Genomic DNA, 14,233 nt, shown 5'->3' with positions numbered 1-14,233 from the left:
CTACACGAAGCAAGAGGGAAGCTAACTCACCTCTCCAGCTGGCTTTAATGGGGCAGGTAATGGTTTGGTTCTGGATCAAGTACGCATTCAGAGTCGTCAACGAAGGGCTCTTCCGGAGAGTGTCCTCGTCGTTCTTCCAGACATACCGTATCGCTGACTGTTCGTATGATACTGTGGGGAAGAGAAAAGAAATATTTGAGAAATTTTGGTGCAGAAATTTGCCTAAAACCACTAGAGTTGCTATGTATAAATATGAACCAAATATGTAGGCTATTCACTTAAGTTTCCTAAGTTATTGTCCAGTTGAAAAAGGTATACTTACTACTTTCTAACGCGAATGAACACAGCGGATCATCGAATGGAAAAATATTCAGTCTACCTTGACAAGAGAGGATGAGGTGTCGCCTGTAAATACAAAAAATAAAAGAAAATGATCATGATTGTTTAAACAAGTCTGTATTGCCCTTTCTTAGCTTATATGTTTGGAATGCAGTAAATTTGTTATTAATCAACAAATTGAGACGATAAATGACAAATTTTATTTGATTCAACCCCACGACTACCAGTTCGAACGCTTTAACCAATTATATAGAACATGTTCAAAATCTTCAGAATAAAAAGCCAACTTTCGGCAGATTCAGTAGACTGAAATCTTAGTCTAGGGGCTCTCAACCTTTTTTGAGGTCAGGAGTTGTCAAAACATCTGGGGGGCAATGAATTGTTTTAGAAAAATAATATGTAATAACTAAACGAAACAGTCGGGGCCCGTGGCGCGGTGGTCCACACGTTCGCTTCATAAGCAAATAGTCATGGGTTCGATCCCAGCCCCGGCACTTGCAATTTTTCGTCAGTTGCTCTTCCCCGAGAGCAGCTTGACACCTGACCCTCTTCGAAGCATAATGCTCTAACGGACCCGGAATTTGGATATCGGCGAACCGCAACTCATAATGGACGAACCCCCCCCCAATTGGCTTGGAAAAGCAGCCCCAGAGCATCATCGTGCTCATCATTCTACCGTGGAAAGGTTAGAAAAGTGGAAGCCGCACAAAGGCACCAGTTCGATATGTGAAGTAGAATTAGAATAGAATACATTTAGGCACTGTACAAAGTGTAAGTGCAGCGTCCAATTGGAATCGCTCACGTAGTGCCCTAGCGGACAAAAGAGCTGTAAATTAGGTTAAGCGATTGAGAATAAAAAACACTAAACGAAACTGACTTTTTGGCTACAGTGGCGTAGCCAGAAATTTACTGTGGGAGGGATTTTCGACGGTTAATGATACTTCTTTTTTATTTGATATTCACATTTCGTAAACAGTGATGCCATGTACATTTGAGTGATAGCTGAAATATAGCGGCGCAGCCGAAAATGTTGTTCTTCGAAAGCGTTTTATTCTGAAAATTTGTTCACAAATAGTCGCTGTTATGGGTGTTTAGGGGTGGGGGGTTTGGTAGTGGTTAACCCTTAAAAAAAATAAAAGAGAGTTTAACGAGTGTCTTGCTAAATTCCTGTGTTTCCCAAAACACTCCTAGAGATAAGCAAAATTCAAAATCCTTCTGTAAACTTATTCTAAAATATCCACAAAGACTGTTTCACAAACAACAAAAGAATTCATGTATTTTTTTTCTATTTAATGATGGTGAATTTTACCAGAAATGGAGTATTCTAACCAATACTATCATAAATTTGTTTTGAAGAAAAAAAATGTCTATGAATATGAAACAAAAATTTCTTATCAAATCGGAAAAAAACTCCCCTTCTTTTATAATTTATGTTGTAAAATTTTGATTTTTCACTAAAAATACTCTGAAATCAACGCGATTGAATTTAACTTCACAATAGATTTTCAGTCTGAGTTAAAAAATGCTTTTTTTTTCACCAGGAACACTTTCAAATCCGCCAACTTTGAAATTCTGTATAATTATGTAGGTGTTCGAGTTGTGCTGAACAATTTTTTTTAATCCTGAAGAAAAATATCCTGGAATTATTAGGGAATGTAATCTTCATGAATAGATAAACATTTGAACATGTTTCTTGAAACTACTGAAAAAATCGCCGCTTTTGCAATATTTTCGCTCCTTTCGGAGCTGATTTCCGCCCAATCTGGGAATCACTGGTTTGTACCCATCTTTCATTTTCACTTGTTATTGTTTACAGATGTAGTAAAAAAAGCAAAACAAAGTAACAAAATATAAAAATGGGTTATTTGCATAAACTAGAATAAAAATAAAACAATTTTTTTGGTAACATTGCGGCACCCCTGGACTGGCTTCACGACTTTGATTGTGAAAAGCTTGGAAATAGCTGGAACTAGAATATCTTCACAAAACAATTAAAATTTCATGAGAATACTTTTCCAGTAAAATCAGAAAAGTGTAAATCCTAGAAACCACAAATTTGTTTACTAAATTACGTATAATAATACTGTATTTTTGGTTCAAGACAGCCACCGCAAAAGTCTTATATTTAAATGCCTGAAAATTATCTCATGTACATGGCAGTAGAACAAGCTGTCCCCGACAAACTTTGTCTTGCCTACTGTGCCACATTTAGAAATTGTATATTTAGTTATATAATGAATTTCTTCAACAATTCATTCGGCATATTTTTTGTGAATATATTTGGCTATAACTTTGGAAAATTGTAACACAATTTCTTCGGGAACCCAGTTGGAATAGCTGAAAGAATTTCAGAAAAAATTCACAAAGAAATTATGCTTTCCGATAGAATAGCGAAAGAATTTGAAAATGAAATTGCCGAATCAATTTCCACAGGAATTCTTATGGGAAAGCAACTGTCACAAAATAAAAAAAATCGCATTCCTGCCTGAGAAACTTACAATGAAATTGTGAAGGGAATTTCCATAGAAATTGACGAAGAAATTTTCGAAGAAATTGTCGGAGGAGTATCTATAAGAATTACTAAAGGAAGTTCCGAAAAAGATTCCAATGGAGTTATCGATAAAATTGCAATAGTAAGTAAGTCCCCAAAGAATACACAAAGAAATTCCACAAATTCATCAATAAAGGAATTTTCGAAGTCAATAATCAAAGCTTTTTTCGAAGATATTGTCCGTAGAAATTATTAAAGAATGCCAAAAAATGTTTTTAAAAATTTCTAAAAAAACCTCAAATATAATTGCTTGAAATTTTCTAAAAAATGTGCATGAAATTTTTGCAGAAACTTATGAAGCAAGCTCCTAAAGAATTTTCGAAAACATTTTCAATAAAAAAAAAGCTGCCGCAGAAATTTCGAAAAGAATTACTGAAAAATTCAATTAGATTTTGTCTAAAGAATTCAATTGAACTGCATAAGGAATTCACAGAACAATTTTGTAAATTTGTATCAATCATTTTTCATTTTCATTTTCATTTTGCAGCATTTGGTGGGGCAATAAGAGCGCAAGTCAATCCAAAGCCGAAGATCAAGGAGGGGTAATGGCCGTAATAGTCCGTGCGGACCACTTGAACACCATCGGAGGGGTAATGGTATGGGTTGGGGAAAGGAATTGGAGTGGACTTGACACAATTATGAAAATAATACGGCGAAATTCAATGAAACATGGGTTTAACCCTCCACTTCCCATGGTTGTTCTAGCTAGAGAGCACCATCGATTTTCGACGAAATCTAGACAAACGGAATTAGATAAATATGATGCAATTATTTTTAGAATATGACTGTAACCTCATAAGTTTAACCCAACTACTAACTACTTGTTTCAAAAGTAGAACTATGGATAAACAATCAAGGACCTATTGGTTTACAACAAAACAAAGTTCATTGATTTCGAAAAATTCAGCCAATTTGCAATATTTTTTGTTCAAGCGCTTCTTTCGGAAACGCTTTTTTGGCAAAGAAATAGTCGTTTAAAGTCGTGGGACGGGAAGGGTTTGATTGGTTATCTTTAGATGAAAAATATGCAAATTAATTTTGACTTGAAAATAAATAAATAACAAAACAATGAAATCATTTTAGCTGTCTAAATTTAAAAATTGAAAAAAAAAATGAAAACTCAAAGACTAAACCTTCTTTTCGAGACCCAAGAAAATTCAAATCCCAATTTAATTGAATGTGTTGTAATCCTGGCATGTCGTTAACGTCTTTATATCCTAATTCCTACCTGTTACGTTATGCCACAATAAGATCTAGGAGATAATCAAAAACACGTGTGGTCTTTCGGATGGCTATTACGTTGAAAATTACTGAAAATACAGTACAGGTCGGACTCGACTATCCGGATTCAAACTCTGAAGTCTCTTAAAACCACATCTGACAAACGGAATGATGTACAAAGCTGTAATAGTTACTGGCTACTAATCAAAATTAGCTTGACAAAATGTCAAAATTTTAGCATTATACATACCACATTTCGTTCCCCAGACACACGTTTCCGAAGCTTCAGAACCCGACTCCGGACAATTGAGTCCGACCTGTACTAACGTATTACGTGGTTATTACTAACACTCGAAATAGGAGCTCCTGCTCAAACGGTTCCAAATTCTATGCACCCGTTTGGAAAGTATGTATAAATAATAATGAAAAAAAAAATCCATGTTTAATACTGTTATCCTGCCCATAGTTTCCTATTACTAGCTACTTTTGTCTAGGCTCAACTGGTAGTGCAGTTTCTAGCGTCAATTGTCTTCTAGATTCCTAGAGCAATAATGATGAGTAGTAAGTGTAACGCAGATACCACCCACACCCAATTTTACGTAACGCTCCTCAAAATCTAACTGCAAATTCCTAAAATATAGGGTCTATGCAAGCTGAACTATGACATTGCTTTGGAAATTGTGATAGGCTCACTGCGGATACTCCTCTGGTCCCCATTAGCATTTACGGCCGATTTTTTCACCTCTGCTCAGCTCTTAAACCAGATTCATATCTATCTTAAGGCTGAATCAGAAATGAATAAATTGACGCACAAAGTGCTAATGGGTTAAGCCCTCCCATCGCGTCAAGATCGAATATCCATGGGGAGAGAATTTTGTAAATTTGTATCAATCACCAGAAAAACATCAACAATCAGTAAATATACCATTGGACGGTAACTAAAACGCTACAGAATTTTGTAAACTCCTTCTGCATTTTTGAAGAGATTGCTGAAAGATTCCACAAAGAAATTTTCGACGGAATTCCAACAGGAATTGATGAAGAAATTCCCAAAGAAGTGAAAGAAAACGTGTCCGAAAAAATTGCTGAGGAAATTTCGAAAGCATTGCCGAAGAAATTTCAGAAATAATTACTGTAGGTATTGTGAATATTGCGTAACTCACTGGATCAATCTGTTCCCCAACCATCTTAGCAAACTACAGCAGAATCATTTGGCACGATGCGGGATCTTGCAATGTAGGCGACTTGCTCCGCCACTTGCCACTTCTCGATGGGACACACTGGCTGTCTCGTAATGATGCTTGCTGTCACCGATGCCTACTAGAGGAAGGACACTCAAGAGGAATGTCAGTAATCATTATTCACAGCCCACAGGTATTATTGAAGGAATTCTTAAGGGGATTGTTGGAAGGATTGCTGGGCAAATTCAAGAAAAATTGCCAAAACGATAACTAAGAAAATTATTAATAAAACTACTGCAGCAATTAAAAAAAAATACTTGGGAAACTAAAAAAAAATGATTGGTACAAAAACTCCCGAAACAGCTTCTGACAGCTTTGTTGATGAAATTGCAAAAAAAAGTCAAGCAAACTCCTAAAAGATTTGTCCAAATATTCTTCAAATGAGTTACCAATGAAATTTTTAAAAGCTGTGCCAACCATTTTGAAGTAATTACCAAAAAAATCTAAAAAAAGAACATTAATACCAAAGTTACCGAAAGACACTTAAAGTTCAAAAGGCGTTACTGAACCCCAAAAGAATTGCCTAAAAAGTTGAAAACAAATCTTTTTGGGAATCTCATACGAACAGGACTTTCCGAAGAAATGCTCAAACATCTTGGCATTCCAAAATTTTGAGAGCGTCACTCAACATTGTCGAACAATTGAATCGAATGATAAAATGTTGTTCATTACACGAAATTTCACGAACATTTCATCAATTATTGTTTGAAATAACATATAATTGTGGCAGCTCATTCTTTGTGCCATTGATCTTATAAAACGACTCGTAAAAAATTGCCAAATGCTCCATTGCTTACTTTCCAATCTTCCATAGAAGCATACCAAAATACCATTAAATAGTCATTTGAATCCATAAAATAAAAGGTCAAATGTTTCTTTCTTTTCGTAAGATTTAGCAAAAAAAAAAAAAAAATTTCATAGACTCCTAATAAAATGGCTGGAATGACCCACAAAACAAATGAAGACAATTAATAAAAATTTGAAAATAATCCATAGAAAATAATAAAATAATAAAATCAAATACATATAAAAAAGTTACATAGGAAATAGGAGAACAAGAGAGATTCTTGAAACATAGGAAATGATTCATGAAAACGATCCATTATTTTTTTTTAATGGTCCATAGAATTTGGGAAATGATCCATTTAATTTAGTTAATAATCCATAATCCTATGGTCTAAATTTAACTAAGAAGCTGTCCTTGTTTTTGTTGGATCAATATTTTTATGGACCATTAAAAAATATGGATTATTTCCTATACTCTATGGATCATTTGTTAATTTTCTATGGATTATTTCATATATTTTATGAATCGTTTTTCATGTTTATATGGAACATTTCGGGTCGTTTTTCCTTATTTTATAAATCTCTTGATCTGCCTAGATTTCTCTTGGCATTTCTTCAGGAACTCCTCCAGGTGTTCCTTCTGGAACTTCTATTCCTTCAAGAGTTCCTCTGCGTACTCTTGTTAAGAATTTCTCAGGAATATCAGATTTTAGATTTCCCTTGGAATATCAGTGATTTCTTTGAATAAGAAACAAAAAAAAGTGATTTCTTTGGTGCTTCCTCAGGAATGGCTCCTTGGATTTCTTGAGGAATGCTTCCTAGGATTCCTCCAGCAGTTCCTCAAGGGATTCCTCTACAAATTCCTCTTGGAATTCTTCCAGGATTCCTCTGGAAGTTCCTACAGATTTTTTCCAGTTATATCTCTAGAGATACCTCAAGGGATTCCTCTACAGATTACTTCAATAAGTCCTCCAGAGATTCCTCCTGAAAGTGCTCCAGTGATTCTTAAAGATAATCCTCCAGGAATTCTTCTATTCTATGCAGAGATTTCTCCAGTAGTTTCTCTGGAGATTTCTCAAGGAATTTCTCTTGAGATTCCTCCAGGCATTCCTACATATATGTCTCCAGGAAATTCTCCTGGAGTTCCTCCAGGCATTTTTTCAAGAGTTCCTCCAGGAATTTCTATAGGGTTCCCCCTAGGGATTCTTTCAGGCAGTTCTACAGGTTTTCATTCAGGGACTCCTCCAGAAATACCTTCAAAAATTCCACCAGGAATTACCCCAGGAATTCCTTTGGAAATTTCTCAGGATTTGATCCAGGAATACCTCTAGGAATTCCTTCAGAAATCAGTAGGGGTAAGGGAGGCATGACGCCCCGGCTAAGAATATGTGGTCATAATCCTCAAAAGATGCTTATTTTAAGGTCGCATTCTGAATTGAAGAGCAGTTTACTCCTTTACCTAAAATACTTCAACTTTTGACCCGTGTGCTCACAAAATTTCCCATTCAAATAAACAAGGAGGCAGAACGCCCGCTGGCATTTCCCGCTTTGACTTGTTGTGAAACACGAAGGGGCTGCATCGTACTCTTCCCAGCGGCAAATGAAGGAGTAGGAGGCGCGTGGTGGTTTAATGGCTTGATTCCATATAATCAGCGCGCAATGTCTTAATTTCTGAGCGCTGCAAATTAGGGAATCTTCCCAAATGTGGAAAGTCGTCGTTTGTCAACGCTTTTCTTTCGACAATAGCAGCCGTTCTTGGGCTTAACCTGCTCAGTTTTAGTTCTAGTTTGCTTGTATCCTTGCTTGTATCTAACGAAAATCTCCACAATATGATGAAATCGCGTGAAAGCGTTTTGCCTGCAGTTCCCCTACGGAAATTTCTCCAGGAAATCCTCCAAGGATTTTTTTTTTCAGAAATTCCCCTCTGCGATTCCTCCCCGAATTTATCCAGGAATTATTCCAGGTATTCCTCCAGGAGTTTCTCCAGGAGCTCTTTTTGATTGTGCTGTTGAGCAATAACAGGTTTGCATATTTTTTCACCTGTTTAGACTTTGTTTTAAGTGATGTAAACTGTTTCCATAATTCAGCCATTACTTGTACTTTACACACATCAATAAATTTTTGTTTACTATTCCTGTGGGATTTACCACAACAAGGTAAACAAAAAGTGGACAAAAACCGTGAAACATGAAAAAGTTTTATCTATCGCATATTTTTTATTTCCGATTTATAAAGGCAGTCAAAGCTAGAAATCGAAAGATATAGAGTTGTTCTTTCCAAGGAGGAAAAAAAAATGTTGGTTTGTTGGGAAATCTAAGAGTTCTGGAGATCCAAAGTTGAGCCGTTTATATGGAGATTTCACTTTTTTGCGCTCCGTCACGAAAGGGATATCTATATATATAAAAATGCAGTGGCATACGTGGGACCGCGCGTAACTTGCGAACGGGTGGTCCGATTTGGGTCGTCTAAGTTTTGTTCTGTTAGTTTTCACCCAAGGAAGGTTTATAAAGCCTAAAACATGGGAAAATTGAGAGTTTTTGAAAATCGGGTTTTCATACATTTTGAACGGGGACTTGGGCGCTTGGCTAGGGACTCGAAACGTCAAAAAACGCAGTAGGCAAGACAAAGTTTGCCGGGTACAGCTAGTAGTATATAGATAAGGTATGCACACAGCAAAATCTAGCCACCGCATTTTGGATAGAAATTTCTCTATTTTCAACGAATCGTGGCAATCTCTGGCGCAAATGAAAGCTTATTGTGTAAGGAATTGAAAAATATTTACTTCGAGATATATTTTGACATTGTGTTTAAAATAGAGTCAAGGGAACAAGAAGTCCTCGAAAAGTTTTTGCACAAACGTGCTGAAAATCTGACAATGTACATTAAAGCGACCGTCCCCGCAGACCTAAGTTAGCTTTCAAGTATTCGGTTCTATACATCATTACAACCTGGAAAGGTTGCAGATCAACTTAAGAGCAAGAAAAAATCGAAGTTTGGCAAGAAATACATAGTTTGGTCAACAATATGAATTTGTGGTTTGGAAAACCGAACTTTTAGAAATACATGTACAGCAAATTATCTTTTTCACTACGGAAAATGTCGGGAAAAATGGCTGGCACCGCTTATTCAAAAGCTTTGATATTGTGTATTGATTTGAATTGATTTTTGTCCCCTGTTTTTGGCGGAGAATGCTTGCGTTTGTATGCAGAAAACTATGTAGAAATTGTACTGCATTTTTCCAAAAAAGTAAAATCTCATACACTTCAAAACTCAACCCAATTGAAAAATATTGAGTAACCGTGAATTGGAACCTTCAAAAAATGTCAAGAACGACAGCTTTCATCGAAAAATAAGATTGATTTTGACACAAAGGTGGTAAATATTTCTTGGCATGAGGTCGAAGGTACTGTGCAAAACTTTACGGAAGGACTCAAGCTCAAAACTCGAGATGACGGATATAACAAGTCAAATCAGCAATGTCTTGATGTTGATTTAAAGTAAATTAATGCTTTTTTACGATGAATTGCTTTTGGTTTGGGAACAAGTTGGAATGAATTGAAGGGGTTAGAAGCAAAGGGGTGTAAGTGACAAAAAGCCACATTCGAGTAAATGAGGTTTAAAGTTTTTCACCAATTTTCCATCCCATACAAAATGTATGGAGGTCCAAAATAGACCCAATTTTCTCCGATTTACTGTATTATTTCTAAACATCGTAAAAATAATCTAAAAAAAGTTCCTAAAAGCTTGAAATCTGAAGAATTTTATGATATGCTCAGCTCAAAATCGACAAAATGGTCACTTACACCCCTTTGATTCTGGGCCCCTCAATTATTACTGCTTGATTTTCTTTGGCCAGATTTTGCTGTGCGCATACCTTATTCATGCAAATAAAAAAGTTTGGTATATATATATATATATATATATATATATATATATATATATATATATATATATATATATATATATATATATATATATATATATATATATATATATATATATATATATATATATATATATATATATATATATATATTTTTTTTTTTTTTGAAAATGTTGACCACCCTTATTTTCATGTACATTGGAAAGAGGGCCTTATTATTAGGAACATAATGTTGGATATTATCCCTGGTACAAAAGATATCTTGAGAAGTTTCACTAGATATAATCAAATGTAGTTACCATAAGGTACCAAAAGCTGATAAAACCAGGTCATCCAAATAACATTACGACAATATTATCATGTCTTACCTCATGAGATAGTTGATCGTACCGTTGCGGTAGATCCGCAGGGCAAAGTGCATCGGTATCAGCGGGTCCTTGAAGTCGCCGTGCATGATGAAGTACGTATCCGGTATCCAGATATCCTCGTGGTGATGGATCGCGTTCAAATATTCGTACGAAGATTGATTTGCGTACCGTAACCGCGGGTCGTACCACTGTTGTTGAAGTAAAAATTCAACTTCGTATTTCTGTGCGTGGGTGTGCGCGGTGATCCGTGGGTGATTTGTGGGTTGCATAAAAAGACACGAGAGGAAATAAAACACGGAGGATTAAAAACCAGACAATCATTTCAACTATGTCGCCGTGTCTGTGTCGGTTTGTGGTTGGTTATTGTGGTCCCTTGTGTTGTGGGGAGGAGTGCTGAGGTTATGCGAATGATAAAATATGTATGGATTCGAGAGCGAGATTTACATGATAGTGTAAAAGGTGATACATCTGTTATTGCTGGGTGTCCGGTATGGCGAACACCATTCTATTTCAAGTGTAAAATTAAGGGCTTGTTTGATTAATGGTTTTAGGACTAACGGATATATAGGATAATGTATCGGAATTTTGGATATACAACTGTTAAATCATGCTCATTCATCGTTTTGAAGCGTATTATTCCATAGAGGTGATGAATGGTAAATTATTGTATTTCATTAAATTCCGTAGAAATATTTAAAAACGTAACTAGCAAATGTGTGTATTTTTTCGACGGAGACACTAGCAGCATAGTCTGTGCTCATAGTCTCCTATGTCACTTTGTTACCACGAACGTGAGCGATTTGCCTTATCAGGTTTGAAGCTCGTAAATCCCTCTCCGGTCATTTGGGATACAACTTAATCTTCAGGTTCGCTTGCTCATCCGGAGCATACTAATAGTAAGGAAAAATCCCACGTATCTCGGAAATCAGCGAAGCTCAGGGAAACACTTCCTTTTGACTCATTCTTTGTAATCCCCATAGCGAGATGGACGGAGAAAAACTTTTCCCTGTTGCTTGAAGTTTGAAAATCGGGTGAATTGCAGTGTTCGGCGGAAGATGTTTCTGACAAAAGTTCATTTTGTCTTCAACGTTGGAGGAAGAATCCGTTATCATTATTGCTCCCAAAGCGGGAATCATGCGATAACTACAAATAAGCATTTGTTTATTTTATATTATCATATTTATATGAGTTATGGAATAGTTCCTGTTAACTTGACAAATATTGGTGGATTCAAAAGTATTCGATTCAATCCAACTCCAAGTATATTCAGTGCAATTAGTGGTTTTTCGAGCTTGTTGAGTGCACGTAGGGCTAGAGCGGAGTGGGAATTGTAGCGACTGGAAGAAGTAAAGCAGGAAGAACTGAGTCACGAGAAAATCTAGAAGGAATGAGCGCTATATAAACGAAAACTATGAAACAAGTTTAACGAACAAAGCAGTACATCGAGCGGAAGCATGAGCTAATGAATCATCACGAAGTGGTAGAAGTGTCTGAAGTAGGTATGCAGAGTATCCAATAAAAACACACATAATATTGAATGAAGCAGATCGAAGTTCTGTTATTGTTTATAACGAGAGACTTTAACCCGTAGGTCATTCGTCCTTACTGACCAAAGTATCCGAGGCTTCCGGTGTGGTAGTTGTTGTACAGATATAAGGACAGACGTCAGCGAATACTGATCAACAAGGTGACAAAAACTCTGGTCTTCCACCGATCTGGAATCTTTTTTTACGTCATAAATTGGGGTGCATGCATTAAAACCCTAGTAGGATGTTGGGGTCAATATGACTAAAACAGGCACGCTGAACGTACACTACGCCATCGTGGTGTGAAAATCCTAACATCTTAGGAGGGTTAAAAGATTAAAAAGTGTTTAGAAAGAGGGAATTTTGTGCATAAATTAAGTCAGGACTTTAGGGAAGGTGCCAAGGGGGAATCTTCGAGATCTTCCCAAGTACCTAACAATTAGCACAATATTTCGTATTTTGTGGCTCACAGGGCCATTGGGCGGCAAATATAGAGCGTGTGAGCTCCTTATTAGCATTATATTTGACTCCAGATGAATTATAGTGCTGCACAAGCGACGTGGCACCGCATCCAAAGTGTCAACTGAGAGGGCATACGCTTAGGTAACTGGTGAGGCGCACAAGTTAGTAGATAGCGACACCATTTTGTCTAATTAGTAATTCGAGTGACACTAACTTAAACGGCGGATGGTCAAATGTCGGCGCTGTCTTCCGTCCCATAGAACCGTGGCGTGGCCGTAAAGTGCGTTATCGACCTGTGCCCAACTTAGGCAACTAAACTGGATGGAAGTAGGTTCAGATGACCACTGCTGGTTAACGTTGATACGGTTCTTAGCGCAGTCCCTTTAAGGGCCAGGACCAACCCTCGGGTGGCATCCTGGTTGCAAAGATAACCACTAGTATCATTAGCGACTAATTCATTTGCAGTGAGGGATAGTGGCTCTAAGGGGGACCCGAAGGAGGAGAAGGTTTGGTGAGATCGCCACTACTAGGGGCTGGTGTGCCCACCAACGAACAGATGGCAGGATGTTCGAACGGTGCACGAGGCGGCGTAGCACCGGCCGAGGAAGCGCAGATGACAGGTGCGGACCTCACGTGGGCGCCGAACCGCAAAAATAGCAGGCTATTAAAGATGTTGGTAGTTAGTTACCGAACATCTGTACGAGCTGATCGGCTACACCAGCGGATAAAATATCATCAGCGAGGACCTGAAACAACGCCTGCTGAAGTTCCGCAAAGCGCTGACTCTGGCCAAGAAACAGTATGATCTTCTGGTAGAAGAACGGAATGCGGTTGATGCGAGCAAGGAGGAGCGGTCCACCCAAACTGACAGCTTCCTCTTTGTTAGCAACGTGACGATGCAGCACGAAACAATGCAGCTCGTCGGAGCCATAGCGGAGAGGTCAAACCGCCCCACCGGCTCGAGCTGCAAGTTTGAGACCTGCAGATGTGACGTGCACAGAAAGAAATCATGTGTGTGACTTCCTGAAGAACTTTTGTCGCGAGCTAAATAAGTTTAAAATTTTACTTAACAACTAGCGTCACCTAGCGGCGAAATCACCAACTAGTTGTTGAATCAGCAGATAGGTTTTTATTCCTGAAAAACTTTGACAAAGACGGCACTTTTCTATCTGCTCTGGATCGCGAGCCAAAGAGGTTTGAAACTTTACACTAGCACCACCTAGCGGAGAAATCACAAACTAATTGGAGAACACCAGATTGTTCTCGACCTACTGAACAACTTTGCCGAAGACAGCATTGTTCCAAATCAAGTTGATCTTGAGATATCGCATGTGATAACTTTTGAGTGCTTCAACTGAACATAAGCAACCACTTCTACATAGCGTCTCTATCGGCCAAATTGCCAACTAATTGGATGTTAGTTCGCATTGTGTGGTAGATCTATCTTAGTAACAACTTTGCCAAAGAAAGTATGGTGCTATCTTGTAATACTCCTAATATATTCGCTAACACCCCCAATTAAGCGAAATCCCATAAGCTCTGGGATTCCTACAAAACGGATTCCTACTGCACCCCCGAACTAACCGTGTCGTAGGAGTCTAGACTGTATTGCGTTCGTCACTGGATAGCCCGTGGCCCAGCCAACAACTTTGTCCAAGGCACTACACACTTAAATTATCACGTTATTGAGATACACGCATATATGTTTATACTTTTGCATGCAGTTTGTATGCACACGCTAAGCGCCGCCCAGCGATGGATTTGCCAATGATTTCGTTCATCACTGGACAGCTCTTGAACATGCTATCAACTCTGCCGAAGATATTAAGTTTTTATAAAGCAATATTGCAATAATA

General features: G+C 37.6%; 1 protein-coding gene across 23 annotated transcripts in view; it reads right to left on the bottom strand.

Annotated features, from left to right (window-relative positions):
• LOC115253727 (glutamate-gated chloride channel) overlaps positions 1-14,233 on the bottom strand; it is a 773,621-nt gene that overhangs the window by 143,286 nt on the left and 616,102 nt on the right. For all 23 annotated transcript variants that reach the window (XM_062852730.1, XM_062852735.1, XM_062852734.1 and 20 more), the window contains 3 exons: positions 10,390-10,610; positions 323-405; positions 31-171 (listed from right to left, as the gene is read on the bottom strand). In XM_062852730.1, the coding sequence (XP_062708714.1) occupies positions 31-171; positions 323-405; positions 10,390-10,610 (445 nt within the window). The remainder of the gene's footprint in view (positions 1-30; positions 172-322; positions 406-10,389; positions 10,611-14,233) is intronic.

This window comes from Aedes albopictus, chromosome 2 (assembly GCF_035046485.1).
Source record: "Aedes albopictus strain Foshan chromosome 2, AalbF5, whole genome shotgun sequence".
Classification (NCBI taxonomy): Eukaryota; Metazoa; Arthropoda; class Insecta; order Diptera; family Culicidae; genus Aedes; species Aedes albopictus.
The sequence above is the reverse complement of the archived record's forward strand: the minus strand, read 5'-3'. Positions and strand labels throughout refer to the sequence as shown.